This window comes from Mytilus californianus, unplaced genomic scaffold, assembly GCF_021869535.1.
Source record: "Mytilus californianus isolate M0D057914Y unplaced genomic scaffold, xbMytCali1.0.p SCAF_6, whole genome shotgun sequence".
NCBI lineage: Eukaryota > Metazoa > Mollusca > Bivalvia > Mytilida > Mytilidae > Mytilus > Mytilus californianus.
This window is the reverse complement of record NW_026262712.1, coordinates 38,023,757-38,045,003: the sequence shown is the minus strand read 5'-3', so window position 1 is coordinate 38,045,003 and position 21,247 is coordinate 38,023,757. Positions and strand designations below refer to the sequence as shown.

The window sequence follows — 21,247 nt, the reverse complement described above, 5'->3', positions numbered from 1 at the left end:
TTCATCCATGCCATAAAAAATGGTGAAGTAAAAGTTTGTTAAAAATAGTATTAAAACTCCCCGAGTTTACTTCGTTATTAATCTTATCGTTGAACTATTAAGAAGATCATAAACATGTCAAATACACCGGCATATGTTAACAATCGGTTGTTTATGAATAATAATAGTAATGGAGCTTATATTCATTCATCTATTTGTTTGTCTTAACATACAATTAAACATTGTTAAAAGCTGTTTTGATAGGAAAACATTTTTGATATACAAACTGATTTGTTTTAAGATACAGCTTTTTTGTAGATAATGCAGGGTTCATTATAATGGTGATACATGGTAAATTAAAAAAAAAAAACACACAGAGAGTAGTACAACAAAACAATATATGCAATCAGTTTTTTTATTTTATCTCTGTGATAAAAAAAAATGAAAACAACACGTTATAAACTGAAGGCATCCGAAGCGATTTTCTGGATTTACCGTCATCATAAACACCCAAAGCCGAACATTTGGAAGTCAGTGATGTATAGGAACCGAAACAGTTGTAGAGCTATATGACTAATCAGGACCTAAAGAAATAGCCAAATTCTTCTAAGGTCAACTTTTTCTTAGGTAGTTGAAACCTTATAACCATTCTAGTGTGTATATATTACATTCATAAATTGTCATAACATTCCTGTTTTTCTGTGTATCAACCCCTCTCTGGATTATAGAATGACTGCGTGTCTTCAAAATATCTTCTTTCTAATCCAATGAGTCGTCAACAGGAAACAATCCTATTAGAAATTAGAGTACACAGAAAATTGACGCAAAGCCAAAATTATCTAAAAAGATATTAAGTATTTCTAAATTTAGCGTCGAACGATAAACTAGTGGGTTTGATGCGTTGCAGCAGTCCTTTCCATTATTCAATGATATGTTATTTCCTTATTTTAACGCATATGTTGCCATTTAGCTCCTCCGTAAACCCTCTATCGGCATTGTTGTGAAAATTTATTATATAAAATTGAGAATGGAAATGGGGAATGTGTCAAAGAGACAACAACCCGACCATAGAGCAGACAACAGCCGAAGGCCACCAATGGGTCTTCAATGTAGCGAGAAACTCCCGCACCCGAAGGTGTCCTTCAGCTGGCCCCTAAACAAATATGTATACTATAGTTCAGTGATAATGGACGTCATACTAAACTCCAAATTATACACAGGAAACTAAAATTAAAAATTATATACCTTTTGTTCCTCTTTCAATAAGTCTTCAAATGATGTGTGAGGTATCTGTGTAATTAAGGTAGGAAGGATCGCATCATTTCAATCCATTATTCTATAATATGCTTTTCTTTATTTTTCACGCATATTTTGGCATTCAGGTCCTCCATAATATTAAAAAACGGAATTTTCGTTAAATATAAGAAGAGGGAAACCAAGCAGTTGACAAAAGATGTCGTCAATTTATTTTCCAGGGAAACCATATAAGAAATTTTTCCTTGGGAAACTATAAGATTTCTGGTGGAAAAAATCGGAAATACGTATGCGTAAAACAGCACCATCTGACTTTCTATTTACCTGGGAAACTTTTCATGAATATCAGTTGAATATGTAGTTTCCAACGGAAATATAATTTTGCTGTCTGTTTCCTTTGAAAATTATTCATTCTCTTGAGATAAAAAATCTTTTTGGCTATTCTTTTTCATAAAAATAATTATCATATATGAGATACTCATTTTTGAATCACTGATTGTTCGTGTAATCCTCCCTTATTAAACTTGTAAAGTTAACACACAGTCGAGGCGTGATCGTCAGTTTGTAAAGAATTCCGCTCAAACCGGTGCTAGAGGCCGTCTTAAACTTGCAGTGAGGTGAAAGTTCTTTGCTCTGTGAGATCAAGAACAGAAATAAAAGCGCTGTTCCTTTCTTTTTATGTTTCTTGCTGTGCATGTTCTGATTTTGTGTCATGGATGGATACCCCATATCCTTTCTTTTGTATTGTAAAGTTAAGATGATTAAAATAAGTAATAGTGAATCATGTTCAGAAATCTATTCATTTTTCTTACATTTTGTACATTGTATATGGCGGGAAGTCATTTCCCACACAAAACAACTTCCATTGGAATGTTATTGATTTTCTCAACAAGAAAGAAGTAGTTTATTTGTGTATATTTTTTTTCAAAATATTCTAATACCTATTTTCTGTTCGTTATAATATTCAGTGTTTTGTATCCCTTTGATATGATGAATTATTCCAATGGAGTAGGCTGAATTTTAGTAGCATTGCTAAATCATGATTTGAAAATTTTGTAGCTTTTATAAATTTTATTAGAATAACAATTACATTTAATTACTTTACCAAGATAATTTTTATTGATATAATTTTTCCTGGATAATTTTCCATTAACTCTTACTAAAACCTCATAATAAGATACTCTATTGTTTATAGTTGTCAGCAATGTTAAGACTATAAAAAAATATTCTTCTTGAACCAAGACATCTCATAATATAATACTGTTTGTAAGTATCCTCTCAAATAAAATATTGAACCAGTAGCATATAATTGATTTTCATTGATAGCAATAAATCATGTTGATAATCTCCGCATCTTTCCTACGCTATAAACGGATAACAATTGAATATGTATATAATAATTGTTTCTCGTGGAAACATTTTTGTTGTCTTTTTCCTTGGGAAAATATTCATGGATAATAATCGAAATTATAGTTTTTACATGGAACTGTTTTTTGATTTCTGTTTCTTAAAAAGTAGGATATTTAGTTTGTAATTTTATTCAACAGTTATCCATATATGATGTAGGAAAGATACAGAGATTTATCAATATGATTTAGTAATACTAATGCAACTGAATTATACGCTACTTGTTTTGTATTTCATTTGAGAGGATAATTAAAAACAAATGCGTCCAGCTGATTCGTGCACATGAAGACGATATTTCCTTTGGTCTTGACATTTATAAAAAAAAGTATACATGAGTGTATCTTGTTTAATTGGTAAATCAGGAATTTCCTTTTGGGAAACAATAGAAATTCGACTTTCCTCCATATACAATGTACGGAAAATGCATATATAGATTTCTAAAAATTATTTATTACTATAACTATTTGAACCCATATACATTTTACTAGTTTAATTTTAGAGGATTACACACATCATAAATAATATTTGGAAGTGTTACAGACAGAAATATTTCTTATCGCATTAGCATTATTTATATAAGAAAAAAAAAACAGAATAATAAACAAACGTATATCTTTTTTACTGATTTATTTCATAAGAAACAGACTACAAAAACGTTTCTACATTGGAAATAACACATATTCAATTATTATGCATGAATAATTTTACCGGGAAACAAACAATATTAAATTTCAATTGTTATCCAAAGGAACGCTTTTTGTTGTTTGTTTTTTCTGTGGAATTTATTCATTGATATAAAGAGAAGCGAAAAATACGAAAGGGACATTCAAACTGATAATTCGAAAATAAACAGACAACACCTTGGCAAAGAGAAAAGAAAAAGACCAAAAGATAAACAACAGTATACAAAATACAAAATAGAAAACTTCAGACTGAGCAACACGAACCCCCACCAAAAACCGGGGATGATGTCAGGTGCTCCGGAGAAAAAAAATGAATTGTATTTTTTTCCCAAGGAAATATTTTTTTGGTTGTCAGTTTCGTGGGGAAGCTATTCAGGGATAATAGATGAATATGTATTGTTTCACAGGGAAATATTCCTTCGGTTGTTACTTGCTATGGGAAACTAGTTAGGGGTAATATAACAAATGGTTTCCCTAGGGAAATGTTTTTTGGTGGTTAGTTTTCCCAAGGAAAGAAGTCAGGGATAACATATGAATATGTATAGTTTCCAAAGGAAATGTTTTGTTATCTATTTCCAAGGGAAATTAGGCATGGATAACAGTTGAAAATGTATTGATTCCCTGAGAATCGTTTTTGATAGTTTTTTTTCTAGGCAATTAATTCATTGCTAAAATTTGAAAATGAATAAATTTTCAAGATGGTTTTTTTGGTTGTTAGTTTCCCGGGGTCAGGGATAATATATGAAAAAAGTATGGTTTCCCATGGAAGTGTTTTTTTCTGGTGGTTTGTTTATTGGAATAATAGATGAATGTGTATCGTTTGCCAGCAAAATGTTTTTCCGATGATTTGTTTATTGTGGAAACTAGTCAGGGAAAATAGGTGAATATATATTGTTTCCAAAGGAATAGTTCTTGTTGTCTCTTTCGAGGGTAAATTATACATGGATAATAGTTGAAAAATGTATAATTTCCTCTGGGAACAGACAACAAAAACATTTCCTTTGGAAACACCCTTGACTAGCTTCAATAGGAAACAAAACACTCCACAAATATTTCACTGGGAAACAATACGTGTTCATCTTTAATCTCTGACTAGTTTCCCCAGGAAACTGACAACCAAAAAAATATTTCATTGGGTAAATATACATTTTCAATTTGTTTTTCTTTCAAAGCACTTGCGATCACCAACGGTTTTTGGTGGGGCTCGTGTTGCTCAGTCTGTAGTTTTTTACGTTGTGTTTTGTATATTTTTGTTTGTCTTTTGGTCGACATATGAGTTTGAATGTCCCTTAGGTATCTTTTGTCTCTCTTTATCAATGAATAAATTGCATAGAAGAAAAAACAATCAAAAAATCGTAAGGGTTCCGCGGAACCCAGTGTCTCGTCTACTTTTGCTGTTAGTCGCAGGCTCAACAAAAATGAGGAAATAATTACTAAACATTTTCCTGTAGATACTATCTTTTGAATGTAAGAAGCTTCTGTTCAAGTTTGGTAAGAATCCAGGATGGTTTATGAATCTAATAAATGTTTTAAAAACTTTAACTGCAGACTGTATGTAATGTTAACTGGAAGAAAACTAAGTCCATTTATAAGTAATATACGGAAAGACAGGATTTTTTTTTACAAAGTTTCCTTCTAGATACAAACTTCTGTCCAAGTTTGGTATAAATCCAGGATAGTTTAAGAAAGTTATTAAAATTTTGAAAACTTTAACCACAGAGTGAATGTAATGTTAACTGGTAGAAAAACTAAGTCCATTTATAAGTAAAATACGGATAAACAGGATTTTTTTTAACAAAATTTACTTTTGAATACTATCTTATGATCATGAACAAGCTGCTGTCCAAGTAAGGTACAAATCCAGGATAGTTTAAGAAAGTTATTAAAATTTGAAAAACTTTAACCACAGAGTGAATGTTATGTTAACTGGCAGAAAAACTAAGTCCATTTATAAGTAAAATACGGATAAACAGGATTTTTTTTTACAAAATTTACTTCTAGATACTATCTTATGATCATAAACAAGCTTTTGTCCAAGTTTGGTAGAAATCCAGGATAGTTTAAGAAAGTTATCAAAATTTGAAAAACTTAAACCACAAAGTGAATATTTGTGGACGTACGCCGCCGCCGACGACGACGACGCCGACAGATTGAAGAATCGCTATGTCTCGCTTTTGCGACAAAAGTCGCAGGCTCGACAAAAAGCATTTCTTTGGATAACAATTCAAAATGTAAAGTTTCCAAAGGAAATGTTTTGTATAGTTTGTTTTCCGGTTAAATTGTACATGCATAACAATTGATATAGATAAAAAGATGTAGTATAAGTGCCAATGAGACAACTATCCATCCAAGTCACAATGTGTAAAAAATAAACAGTTATAGGTCAAAGTACGGCAATCAACACGGAGCCGTGGCTCACACCGAACAGCAAGCTATAAAGGACCCCAAAAAGACTAGTGTGAAACAATTCAAACAGGAAAACCAACGGTCTTATGTTTATGTATGAATATGTATTAGTTCAAACGAAGAAGAGTTTTTATAATCTAGCTCTTTCTTTATGGAAATAAATCCGTTTCATAAGTAAACAAGAGATAATTACGGTTGTTTGCTTGTTTGTTTTTCACATATTAATAATGCTAATTCAATAAGAAATATCTATTTCTGCACCACGTCTAAATATCGTTAATTATTTGTATTATCCTCTGAAATTAAACTTGTAAAATTTATATGAGTTTTAATAGTTATAAAAGCATTTTTTAGAAATATTTGCATTTCCCATACATCGTATATGGAGAAAAATCGAATTTCTATTGTTTCCCAAGGACAATGTTTGGTGGGGTTCGTGTTGCTAAGTCTTTAGTTTTTTATGTTATGTTTTGTGTACTGTTGTTTGTCTGTTTGTCTTTTTCTTTTTCAGCCATGGCGTTGTCAGTTTATTTTCGACTTATGAGTTTGAATGTCCCTCTGGTATCTTTCGCCTCTCTTTTAACTTACACGAAAGGAGCATTCAATTCTAAGAATTACATGTTTTATGTTATAACAAATGTAGACACCGATCAGTGTTTATATTAATTGATTTATTAGTATAAGTATGTTTAATGGTGTTTTCTCCACTAAGTTTATGCATTGGTTGTACCCTTCCAGATGGTTTCTTATCTATTTTTATGTTTCCCTTATAGAGCTCTATATCAAACATGTATATAATATAATTATCAAGGAGTAGATTTAATGATTGTACATCTGAGTTTTTCTCTTAAATCAACAGCAATCAACCGACGCATCACTTAACACCAGTTAGATTGAATTTTGATAGCATCAAATTCCCTGCATTGTATATCTAGAAGGTGCGAGGGTATGGGGTTGTTTTGAAGCTGTAGTAAGGTGTCAAATTTTACGCATAACTTGAATACCCCAATGTGACTTTGAGATAAAGACAAAAAAAGTTCTGTTTCCTTGCTTTAGGTCTGAAGTGTATGGAGTTTTTTTTCCATGCCCATGCGGCCAACCGCACCATATCCCTTCTATGTCGTTATTTAAATAACAGTTAATGTATCTTCAAAGATGGTACTATTTATGCCAATCTGGATTTTATGCTCACTTGTTTTTCTGGCCTATACATTTGCCTGCAAAACAGTACGGTCTCCAGCATACCTGATACATGAGTATAAGGTAGTCAGAAACTTCGTCAGTGGTTGTCTTTTAATCTAACTTAATACGTTTTCGTTATTTAGTAGAGTTAAGTATGGTATAAATGGAAGATCTTCAAATGGCTGTGCTTGATTTTCATATGATGAAGACATTATTTTTCGATCAGTTTAATTGAGGTCTGGAGCTGGCATGTCAGTAACTGCTAGAAGTCCTTTGTTAATGTATGATCATTATAATTTTGCTTAGTTTCTTCTGTTACCTATTCTAATATCGGACTCGGACTTCTTATAAACTGAGTTTTACTGTGCGTATTGTTGTGTGTTTGTTTATTCCACATTGGTGAGAGGCATTATGAGAAGGTTAAGATATCACACTACATGTTAACCCCGCCGCATTTTTGCGCCTGTCCAAGTCAGGAACCTCTGGCCTTTGTTAGTCGTGTGTGTTTTTTTAAATTTTGGTTCATTTATATGTTTCGGAGTTTAGTGTGGTGTCCATTTCGCTGAACTAGTAAATAGTATTATTTAGGGGCCAGATGAAGCCCGCCTTCGTGTGCGGGATTTTCACGCTGCATTGGCTATTTGGTAGGATTGATTTTTCTTTGGCACATTCTCCGTTTCCATTTTCAATTATATTCTTAAATGTATTCACTATTGTTCTCGATTTAGGAAAATTGAGAGTGTGACATATATTATAAACATCTGCATATTTATCTGTTTATTGACCTCATCATATAATTTATTAAGGGAACACCTAACTGAAATTTGAAGAGGATCGAAAATAAATAAACTGTTAACACAGAGATATGTCTCGCCTATTTGTTATTTTGATAATGCAAATGTTGAAATTAAAATAGCAATACTTTAACATGTAAGTTATGCAAATATTCAAAGTCAATGAACCATGACTGAAGTTACAGTCCATGGAAATGAGATGTGCCAATGCTAATACAACTGCATACCAAATACCATTGACTTTTCATAAGTAGTTCCCTTTAAACAAAGCTAAACACAAACATTAACTTGTAAACTATGTAAAAGTTTCAAAGTCAATGAACCATAATGAGGGAGTGGGGTTATATAATCTCTATTGAAATGTAACTTGCAAATTCTAATACATTTGCATATCAAATATCATTGACTTAACATTAGAGGTTCATCTTTAACTGACTTTATCACAAACTAATACATGTACACTAAGCAAAAGTTTCAAAGTCAATAGACCACGACTGAGGGGGTAAGGACCAAATATTCTCCAAGGAAATGAGATGTGCTAATGCTTATACAACTGCATACCAATTATCATTTACCTACCACTAACGGTTCCCATTAAACTGACCTAATCACAAACGAATACATGAAAACTAAGAAAAAGTTTCAAAGTCAATAGACCATGACTGAGGGGGCGAGACCAAATAATCTCCATGGAAATGAGATATGCCAATGCTTATACAACTGCATACCAAACATCATTGACCTAACACTAGTGGGTCCGATAAACTGACCTAATCACAAACTAATACATGTAAACTAAGCAGAGTTTCAAGGTCAATAGACCATGACTGAGGGGACAGTGCCAAATAATCTCCATGGTAAGGAGATAAGCCAATGCTAGTAATACAATTGCATACCAAATAGCATTGACCTACCACTAGTGGTTCACCATAAACTAGACCTAATCACAAACTAATACATTGTTGACACCGCCGCCGCCGGAAACAGCATACCAGTCTCGCTTTTTGACTCCGTCAAGGCGAGACAAAAACAAATGCCCTAACACGAGGACGATAATTTATTTATATTAGAATTTTACATTTTACATTCCAGGAAAAATTCAGATTTTGCATATCAACATCAGGGATTTCGATTCCACAAAATACTTAAAACCTTAACTAAATTCTTCCATAGATATAAAGATTTGGTTTGGAATGGAATTTTGGATGTACATTTAAACGACTTATTTCAAAAAGGATAGAACATCCTAATGTTTATGGAGAAGTTGTTTACTGACTCGACCCCGGAAATTTAGAAACGATCCGGGTAAAGTTCTTTGAATATTGTTTTTATTGGTATAAATATTGATCAGTAAATTAAAACCAAACTAAATATTATTGTTATATACATATGCACATTCACAGTTCTACAATCTGTCGATACCTGTAATTTTTCATTGCGCAAGGTCATGTTTTCTCTGACAGTTAATGACGTCTTAACACTCAATCCATTGGATTTTGGGTGTGAACTCATTGGTATTTTAGCCTAAGATACATGATTTTTTTAATTAATTGTTATTGGCGTTGAACTTGCTGTCAGTAAATGCTAGTACTCTCAGATATGTACTTAGTGTCTTTTTTGTTGTGGGGATGTATAAAATTAATACTCTGTCAAGTTTGTTATGTGTTTTTGTTACTTGTTTTTCTTTTCTGCTTTGTATCGATCTGACAAGTTAATCCCTTTTAAACTAATTTTTATAGTTTGTTCATATGTTGTGCTGTTACACCACTGTCCAAGGTTAGGGCGCCCACGAACATGTTTAACCTACCACATTCTGTATGTGCCTGTCTAAAGTCAGGAGCCTGTAATTCAGTGGTTGTCTTATGCTGCTGTATATTATATTTGGTTTTTTTTCGTTCATTGTTTTGAACATAAATCAGGTTGTTGGTTTTCTCGTTTTAATTGTTGTACATATTCACATTTCGAGACCTTTTATAGCTAACTATACGGTATGGTTTTTGCACATTGTTGAAGGCTGTACGGTGACCTATAGTTGTTAATTTCTATGTCATTTGCTCTCTCATTGGCAATTATACCACATCTTCTTATTTTTATATGTTCACCTTACAATCATTACTTGCACCAATATGGTTGACCTATTGCTTATAGTATATGAAATTCAGACTTGACCACAAATTTTTAACCTTAATCACTGGTCCATAAAATGAGGTCAAGGTCAGGTGAGGCCTGTCTAATAAACATGTAGACATTTAAAGGATCCAATATACCAAAATTAGTTATCCTATTATAATAAAAAAAATATAAATTAAAAATATCTGTTTTTTCAAGCACTTGCTGAACCATGAAAACGAGGTTGAGGATAATGAACATATAACAGACAGAAACTTCATAACATAAGGCATGAAGTATCCAGGTCGTTTACCTTCTGAAATATAAAGCTTTATACAAATAGTCTATGCAGCCTCCTCAGATTAAAATCCCAATGTCTTGCATTCTGTGACTTTTGTTGCAGTCAAGACAAACAATTTTGGTAACAATAAAATCAGTAAGTGGGAGGAAAGACAACAAACATCAGGCCAAATCATGAGATAAATATTTAAAACCAGATTATGTGTTCATAGGTCACTACTACTTGCCCTGCTTGCACCATCACATTTCCATTTTCAGAAAACCACTCAATTTAGGTCATAATCTTATTTTGCATGTATTCTAAATAAACTGATGACACAGAGATATGTCTGGTCTGTCCGCAGAAAATTCAAAAAAAGACAATCTAATGGACAGCAACATTGCTAAATAATTCAGTCACCGAATCATGACCTAGGGGCATGGCTTTGAAATGGTCAACAAACTGAGATGTACTAATAGTAATGCAACTTTATAGGAAAATATCATTGATCTATCAAAAGTAGTTCCTTTCAAACTGACCGAAGCAGAAAACTAAACGTAGAAAATTGCTATTTAACTGAAAGTTCTCACACCATGACCTAGGAGTCAAGGCCTCAAAATTGTTAACAAACTGAGAAGTACTGACAGTAATGCAACTGTTTAGCAAATATCATTGATCTATCACAAGTAGTTCCTATCAAACTGACTTCAGCTGAAAACTTAACAATTGTTGACACCGTCGCTTGAAAATCAACACCTATGTCTCTCCATCCCAACTTTCATTGTAGGCGAGACAAAAATTTAAATTATAGTGAACAAGTTGACTAAATTTCCAGTGACCATAAATTTTTGTTTAACTACCAGAAACTAATACTCAAATTAGACAGGATGGACAGACAGATACACAGACCAGGATTCATAATGGGCTTTTTATTGTAAGCTGGGGATAAATATCCTACACAGAAAACTAAATATTAAACAACACAAACGCAAAAATAAATCAGGGTTACTCAGGTGCTCATATAACATGTTCAAGGGACAGAGCAGAAAAAACACACAAAAGATGATGATAAGATTCTATTTCAATTTCAGTTTTAAATAACATACTTTGTACAATCATTCATTTTTAACTTAACTCAGCATTCAGTATTTACATGTAAAACAATTAGAAACTTCAAAAAACATTATTCCTTATAATGTTTCCACATCATTTATACAAAACTTAAACAAACTATCAATACAGTAAAAGCAATTTGAAACAATAACATAATGTTCATAACTTAAGATTGGTGTTTTTAGTATGACCATTTGACATATTTTTAATGTTATGATGTATGGTTGGTTTCAGCAGGTTCATTTCAACTATTTTTAAAGTGAGATTAAAATGAACAATGATTTCCAGTCAACAATATGCGACACATTTTTGGCACTTTCTATTTACTTTTTTTTTTAAACAACTTTATTCTTCAGATTGCCTGTTACAACTTTACTGTCCAAGCTCCAATAAAGTATTCTTTCTATTTATCATACTTTTTTTGTGCAAAATTACTGCCAAAATTATACTTTTAAAGAATAGTGAATATAAGCATTAGTCTGCGTTCAATTTAATCAAGACCTTCCAAGACTGATATATTGGATAGAATCATGTCTTTTGCTGAAGACTGTATGTTGACTACTTAATGTCTCTTGTTTTTTTAGTAACATTAAATTTTCAAAAATAAAATTAATAACTCAATGATTTGAATTTTTTTTAAAACTTATAATTATCATACCACAATTTTGATTAGACTGCATACTTAAAATAAAGAAAATGTTAAGTAAATTTAGCTGAATTAATCTATTTGTGTTAGATTTCAACAGTTAAAATTTTTTGCAATAAAATTCTTTAACACTTTATCAAGACTCAAGATCATAATTCAACATGAGAAAAATAGTGTATTATTCATAAAAGCACTACCATAACTTTGGAACGACATAAAAAATAATTCTTAGCAATAGAAAGTTTTCTTGAAAACCAAACATTTTAGATTCATTGACATTCCCAATTTCAAGTACAAACCATTTTCTTGTTGTGTGAATTGATACTTATTTTAACAAAAATCTTAGAATATCAAAAAGTAAAACATTTTACCAGATCGATCACTGCATAAAACACCAAAAATTTTTCTACAGTAGTGATAAAATATTAAAAATATAACAACTTTACCTACAGATTATCATTATCTTCAAATTAAACCAAACACTTATGAACAAGTAAAGATCATCTACATGACCTCAATAGGTAATCCATTATGAATTACATCAAACAGGCATTCTGAATTGACCATTTCAGAATCTTAAGGACTATGGGTAAATTTTATTGTTCGTACCTCAAAATGACAATAACATCACGTCATTGGTGGAATTTCAATTGTTTAGGACATTTTTAACCTATCACAATGCTTTGGTGTACATTTTTGAAAATATTTCCCGGAATGCATCAGATTCTGAAACAGTGAATTGTCTACACTGGTCTGGATGATTGAAAAAAAAATGGTAACAGTGAGAAATTTTTATCAGCAACTATCATATTGCTAAGGAGACTTTGTGGAAAAATATGTATTCTTACAGCATTTATAATACTCCAAAAGTATCATATTGTTTTGGTAATGGTCAGTTTTGAAGAAAAAATAATAACACTGAATACTGCAAAGAAATTAATTTTACAGGCAACAAATTTCATATACAACTATCAATCCAGGTTTCCAATGAACTTTTCAAATTCTTTGTAATGACAAGAAACTAAAATAAGTCCATGGCAAATAACTTATTTACAGAATTATAGAAAAAGGCTGTTACATCATGTACATACATATAACTTTGCAAAAACTGAATGAACATAGCCTGTTCAAATATCATTCATTTCATTGGCACTGGCACACAATTGTAAGCACTTTCATTACATTAATTCTACCACACAGAAGAAATCAAATATAATACAGGGGAAAACCCAATTACTGCAAAGTGAGATATTTTCATTAATTTTGCAGACAAGATATAACATAAATTTGATATTTAAGAAAGATGAGAGTCAGAAACAAGAAAAAATGTGAAAACAGAAGTATGTAAAGAAGTTTTAAATCATAAATTGCTAAATTTATATCTCTGCGAAAATAACCCATTCATGCACACTTTTTCTCATGAAAAAAAATGAATATCGCATGTTTGCTATTTCATCTTTTATCATTCAAAAACTGTTTAAATGATCATTTTAATAAAACCTAATTCATTCAATGATATTTTTCTTTTTATGTTTCTTATACCAAACAAGAAGTCTTCAGAGAGTACATTAAAATCACAAGTTGAAAGAATGTTCTATTAAATTACTACAAACGAAAAAAATACAGAAATATCAATTTTCTATATTACCCGTCATAATGCAAAAACTTTGAAATATATACAAATTTCATATTCCAATTAAATTAGTTACTTATATTTGTGAAGTTAAAACTTGATGCAAAAAGAAAAGGATTCTTTTTTTCTCTACACCTGTACAAATATTGAATTTCAACATCAAACCAGAACAAAACAGTCCATCAAGAATAAAATCTTACTTGATTCAACCCATAATTCAAAATCAATTCCAACCATTTTTTTTGTCAAACCATAAGTCTAATTGACCACTCTTTTACAAGCTGTGGTTATGTATATATATATACATACTGAATATTCAGAAATTAAAATGTTGTTTTGATCAATGAGAAAAGTGTAATGAGGTTCAGATGACACCATTTAAAACTAGCATTTTGATCCTAACATTCATACATTTAATGTTATCCGAGCATAGTAATCAAATCGGTTTTTAACTTTATTAAACTTTTCATGATTTGCATTAATGAATGGACACATCATTTTACTTATTTCCAGTATCATAAGAATCACCAGTTTAAACTTTGAAAAAAAAAAGGTTTTCGTTTACTTAAAAATATTAAATATCGATAGATTCAACAAAAAATAAAATAAACAATTTGCATCAAACAAATAGTAAGCAAACAAACACTTTGAAAGCACTAAATAGTATAATGTGAATTTCATAACTTTATACAAAAATTGAATATCTCATTCTGCAACAGAAAAAAACATACTCCTACTCATATATATGATAAATGTGCATACCTTCCAGGACATCCATGTGTTAGGACTGAACTGGCAATCTTGACCTAAAGTGATCGGAAATGTCTGAACATAAGAATGGAAGGTCTAATTAACATTTAAGATCTCTTTCAGATTTTTTTTTTTGCATAAAAATCAGTACTGTTAAGACATTACACTTGCAGTCAACCCAGATCTGTTAAGTCATGTGTTATGCATTTTAAAATTAGTCTTCGATTTTCAAAAAACATAAAACAACAACTATACTGAACATTTTGAAAATACATGGCACAGATCATAATAAACTCAAAGGGAAGTGTCAGAATAGTACTGAATTTAACGCAATGGAAAACTCAGAAAATTGACAAAAATGCCTTCCGATGATTCAGTAACATAACAAATTCCCAATTTCTGTATCTAAAGGATTTTGGGTAATTTTGTAAAAAGCTACTCAAAAAATGTTATCATTGGCTAATAATATCCTTAATAATTGATATTCAACCAATGGTGTGACAGCATTTTCATTTTGGTGTACAAACAGTGAAATTACAGCATTTTCATTTTGATGTACTAACAATGAAATTACCCACATGATGGGTGATAGTGTAAAAAGCTACTCAAAAAGTGTTATCATTGGCTAATAATATCCAAAACAATTGATATTTAACCAATGATGTGACAGCATTTTCATTTTGGTGTACAAACAGTGAAATTACCCATCATCCTTTGGATTCTGAAACTTGGAATAGATTTATATCAAAATAGCCTTTTCAGTTTACAATGTATTTACAAATGACATTGATAAGAACTAGAACTAATAATAATGCCCATTCAAGAATTTTACACTGAAATACTGTGGATTAACAAATTTCATGGACACCAATTTTCATAAACTGAGAAAATGTTGTGGTTTTCCAAGAAAGCAGTCATATACATTTAAATGATACTTTACATGATATTATCTCCCTTTGCAAACATTTCTACCTAGTCCATAACTTCCTGCAGTTGGTCAATTTCTATTTAATAAAAACCTATTAAAAATGAAATGGTGTTGAAATTAATATTGCTTGGTCAGTTGACCAGTTGCAGAAAATAAATTGCAATTTACAAGAAAATATGGATAAAGTACAGATCGTGATACTGGTAACAACTAATGTATCAAACAATTTCCTATGATTGTCGTTACCAATGAATCTAACTTAAACTTTAGACATGTAAGACGAGGAATTTGTAAAAGTGATAATTTTGTGTTCCAATCTTAATAAATTTCCTATATTTATTTGGAATGTTTATGTTATCATGGTTGCTATTTTCACCATAAAAAACATTGTCTTCATGAAGTTTTTACCTTTTTTAACACCTGACATGAAAATTTAATAATAAATTAGAAAAAAAGAAAATAATTATATGCACAGTCTATTTCATCATATATAACTTAAAAAAATATATAGTTATACACAAGTATCATTAATCAACTTCATAGGTCATAAAATTTTGATCATTTGCATCAATCATACATTAATTTGCAAATCTATAGTTTTTGAAGTCTAATAACCATGAAATTGGAAAGAAAGAACTGAAAATTTTCCTACGAGTCATGAAAATTGGAATCCAAAAAAGTTCTGTAAACTCAGAAATTGTATGATGTATTTGCTAATATGGAAAAGAATTAATATGAGTAGCACATTCATGATAGCACTATTTGTATGCAGCGATTCCTGAATTCCCATAGTTAATCTAGCAAACTTTATAATGGATGATCAAATATTTCATTAATAAATGCACACAACTATTTCTGAATTTACAGTACCGTCCAAACACAAAGAAACAAAAATAAATCACCACTATTGCTACCATGTTATAATACACTGAATATTTTAGGCATACTAAGATGAGAATCTCTGATTGGCTAATGATAACAAGTTGAGTGCCGCCTCTTCTGCATCCACAGTGCTGCTACTGTTGGATTTGGTCGTGTTTTTAACTGTAGCGGGATTAGTCGTGACAACATTTTGACCGTTTATATTATTATGATGATTCATATTGACGGAGTTAACAAATTTTTGTGCTGCATTAATTACTTTCGAAGTCTGACTGGAAATGACCGGTGAACTTTGTACAAATGACTTTTTGATGATCTGTGAATTGACGGATGGTGATGCAGTCTGGACTGCTACGATTGGCGAGTTGGCAGATGACAATGACATAATGGACGAGGATGCACTATGTACAGTGTTTACTAAAGCCTTACTGGAATGAATGTTTGGTTGAGGAAATACAATTTGTGTCTGTCCACCAGTTTCTGGCATAACAACAAATCGATGAGACGGTTTTGTATTGATGGAATCATGTGGTAACATTCCGCTAACATTCATGTTTTGTCCGGCTGTAGAATTTGAAACAGCCATATTATGTTTCATATTACTACTAGCAGTGCAATTTGATGTCACAAAGGTTAAATTTGAATTCAAATTCCTGACAACAGATTTCGGCTGCTGCGTTCCTATTCCTGCCAAGAACTGATTGGTGGGAAGTGAATCTGACACATTTTGACCTAGACCTGGTAAAGTCTGACTTTTAGAATACTGTGGTAATGATGCTGATGACAGAGCACTATTTGTACTTGAGAGAACATTCAAATAAGCCTGCTGTGTATTGACAATTGGCTGTCCTGGTTTTGGTGAAATCGGTACATTGCCATGAGGTTTTGAGGCAGCAGGTGGACTTTTCGGCAAGTTGAAATTTGACATTTGGATTTTAGGTTGCGGTAATATTTTCAGTATACCATTGTCTACAGTAACAGGTACACCTTGAGCTGTCACCAACTGTCCATTTATATTGTACAAAAACAATTTCTGTGGAGTTGTTGGTGATTTTGCTGGAGACTGAGTTACAGTTGTTTGTAAACTTGGTTTTAAATTTGAATATGGGATTTCTGAATTTGTAGTTATTGTCGTTCTATTTCCTACTTGCAAACCAGTACCACCTTTTGGCACCACATGAGAATTCATGGCATTATTAGCAACACCTTGCACAGATGTTTGTTGAATATTAGAGTTATTTACAGATGTATTGGGAAACTTGAAAATATTTTCCACATTTTGTCCTTTTAATACAGGAAAGTCCACACTTTTACCAAGATTTGGTGCAGATGCACGAAGATACACTTGGTCCTTTGGTTGCGCTACAGGTTTTTGAATATTCGTCACCTGACCAGACGTAGAAGGTAATGACAGTGTCTGCGACACATTATTCGCTGTAGATTTTTGCACGGTCTGAGAACCAAGTATGAATTGTTTCTGTGGCGATATGAGAAGCATTGGACCACCCGACTGGGGCTGTCCGGGTACCTGTATCATTACCTTATTTGGCAGTGAAGTAATTGTTTTCAGTCCAGACATGGTACTTGTAATATTAGTTGGAGCAGGGGTAGAAACTGTAGGTCTTGATACAGGTATGACCAATTTACCAGCACTCCCTGTGCTTGTATTATTCTGCATCTGTCCTTGTATTTGCAACATCCTCTTATTTTCATACTGTGGTGTTGAAACATTTGACTGTCCAGGAACTTGGATGACAAGTTTATTACCATTGGCTAAAGCTACATTGGAATTTTGTAATTTCGATATCTGTTTAACTGGTGTTCCTAACACTTGAGCAGCTGCCAGTTGTTTCATAATTTCCGAACTGGATCCCTGTTGATTTAATAATATTGGTACCTGTCTGGTTTGTGGGCTTAACAGAACAGATTTTTGACCAAGAGTCATCTCTTTGACATATGACTGCTGAATATTGGTTTTTCCATCTGACAAATTATTTTGACCAACAGATGAGGACACAGCACTTGGTGGTCTCATTCCATCACTTTTAGAAGTTGCAAAATGGTTAACATTAGTTTTTAATATAGGACTATTCAAGTGACTCAATAAAGTTGCATTACTCCCAAACGTATTTAGCATGGGAACTTGACTTTTTGTCAGGTTGTGACTTGCATCTTCAGCTCTCACAGAAGCTAATGGTAGAGAACTAACTGAACTAGTGACACAGTCAGCCTTAACTGAAGCAAGAGGCAATGACATGATTGTGCTCTTTGTTGTGTCTTTCTTCTGAGCTCCAAGTGGCAATGAAATAACAGGCCTTAGATCGCAATTTTCAGCATTTGATTCGTAACTTGCACTACGCTGAATTTGAGCTGCACCAATTGTTCCCGGCTGTGTATTCAAAGAACCAGTAGCTGAAATCTGTGGCTTAACTGATGTACTAAATGATGTCAATGGTTGATTTGTGTTTAATAGAATTTGAGATCCTTGTTGCACATTTGCTGACGGAGAAAGATAAACAAAGTTTCCAGACTGAAGTTGATTGCCTGCGACAGATAATCCCATAGGCTTTTGTACAAACTGCTGAGATCCAATCTGAGGAATAATATTTGAATTAATGGCTGCAATATTCCGCAAGTCTTGCACATTTTGTAAATGTTTTAACTCATTCTTATCAGTTATACTAGATGCACCAAAGATCAGAGAATTTGACTGCAAACTTGCTAATGATGATGCCCCAATCTGAGAAGAATTTACTAATAAAGGAGATGCAGGTTCAACACTTGTTAATGAATTTCCAATAACATTAGAACTGACAGTTTTCTGCATATTTTGAAAGTTTTTCAGATTTGCTGATGGTATTATAAGACCTTGCGGGGTCAAATAACCTTGAACAACATTCTGTCCGGTGGGAATATTCGTATTTGATTTAAAATTTGTCAACATTATTTGACCTGCATTGTTCACCTGATTCATGTTCAAAATCCCAGATTGTATTGGACTAGCCAAGGCAAGGTTAGGCTGCCCCGACTGCACTGGTGTACCAAGAGTAATATTTGACTGTCCAATAGCAGGAGACATAGGCTGTACATAGTTTGGTGGCGACACCTGTATATTTATGGGTACATTTGATTTAGTTTCTACTTTTGGTGTAGTTGGAATAGGAACTTTCATACTTTGTATAGTTTTAGTAATGTTACGTCTAGGCTGAATTGATGGCATTGTCACCGGGGACGGCACTTTAATGTTAGCGGTAGGTAAAGATGTTTTTACCTCAGTCACAACAGTTTGTATGGCAGAATCTAAAGCAGCTTTGCTTGGCAGTTTCAATTTCTTTATTCCAGTTGCGGTTGATTGTACAACAATAGTTCCATGGTTCTCTGGGGATGTTTCAGTAAAAGACGGTTTTCTAGCTTCTAGTAATGTTTTCACTGTCACATTGCTTGCATACTTGCATTGTGTTCTCCCAGGTGAAATCTGTAGCCCAAACATTGGAGAATTTGGAAAATCAGTCAAAACACTTCCTGGATAATTTATGGTATTCAAGTCCTTACTTGCCTGCCCTGATCCAATTACTGGACTTATAGGTGGACAAATTTCTCCAATTGAACAAGATACTGGATTTAATAAATTTAAGCCAGCATCGGTTGGACTGCTATTTATTTTATGAGACAAAACTGTCCCTTGCACCGGAACTGAAACTAAATTGGAGTTTGTCAAAGTCCCCGCATTCTGAACTGTTCCTGCAATTGTTGATACTACGACTTGCTGTCCATGAACACTCACAGGTGTCTGGATTCTCAAACCAGCATTTGGCTGTACAATTATATTTGAACCTTGTAGAGATATTCCCTGCAAATTAATACCTTGTAAAGCCAATGCCTGAATCTGCTGAAGGGTTAAACCCTGACCACCAATATTCATTGCACTTTGACCTGTATTAAGGTTCACGGTTCCTTGACTGCCGATATTCAGAGTAGGGTTCAAATTGAGTGCCACACCTTGATTCTGTCCAGTATTCAGAACATATCCCCCAGGATTGATCACATTGACACCACCAAAATTCTGCAATCTCAGACCTTGATTTGCCACAGGTAGTACTGTAGGACTCTGCTGAATAATCATTTTAGGTTGGGATGTCCTTGGCACTGATATGGGAACAGTTGGTGCTACATGCTTTTGTTGAGTGAATGTTGTAGACTGGACAGTCTGAACAGTTGACACAACTGATTGTGGTGTAGCAGGCGTGGCATGTATAGTTTTTGCAAAATTAGCAAATTTATTCTGTTGCACATTTTTCCCTGGGGCCAAAGACATCTGTGCATTTGCCACAGGTATGGTTGGCTTCTGTTGAGAATGTTCAGTAGTTAAAACATTTTTCATTAACTTGTTTGTCTCAACTTGACTTTCTGTGACAACCGCTGCCACCTTGTCAATATTTGCTGAGGTTCCATCTATTGTTGCAACAGTCTGTGATAAAGATGTTGTTTGTTGAGACGGACTGGTAGTTTTAGCTGTCACTGGATTTTGTAAAGTAAGTGTTGCCTTAGCTCCGGGGGCACATCCAGGCTCTGCTGGATTGACAGCTGTTAACAAAATCATCCCCTGCTGACTATTTCCTGCCTGTATAGACAAAGCATTTGACTTTATCAACTGCTGAATGACAGCTGGAGGTAAACTGTTAATGTTAGCAGCAAAGTATTGAACTTTTCCAGGAGGCTGTGCTACTTTTGGTGTTGACACAGGCAATTTCTGAGGTGTAGTTGCCTTTTTTATGTTCTTTGATGCTACGGATTTGTCTGAAAAAAAGAAATGAATAAAATAAGTTACACTTTTTGTTTCAACTGATAACATTAAAATTTAACATTGCAATACCTGTAACCAGTGTCCTGCATAACTGAGTTTAACAGATTGATGTGTGAATAAGTAGTGTAGTAATAATGTCATATGTAAATCACATGCAAAGGGAAAAATAACTTCCTCAAACTTTTTGGCGCCACTTGTTTTTGTACTCAACTGATAATACATGTATGATGTGTATAGGTGAGATAAATATTCACTTAAATTTAACTTCAATCCAAATATGTAAATGAAATCATCATGCAAAAATGAAAATTGAATTATCTCATAGACTTTATATAGGGGATGAAAGAGAGATCCAACTACAGTCTCCAGGGAGCTTGAAGAACTGACCTGGAATTAT

At 32.8% G+C, this 21,247-nt stretch overlaps 1 protein-coding gene across 1 annotated transcript in view; it reads right to left on the bottom strand.

The window, feature by feature from the left end:
- Positions 1-11,155: 11,155 nt before the first annotated feature.
- Positions 11,156-21,247, bottom strand: part of LOC127705427 (uncharacterized protein KIAA2026-like) — an 81,592-nt gene continuing 71,500 nt past the window's right edge. The window contains exon 16 of the mRNA XM_052209741.1: positions 11,156-20,843. Coding sequence (XP_052065701.1) covers positions 16,111-20,843 — 4,733 coding nt within the window. The 3' untranslated portion in view covers positions 11,156-16,110. The remainder of the gene's footprint in view (positions 20,844-21,247) is intronic.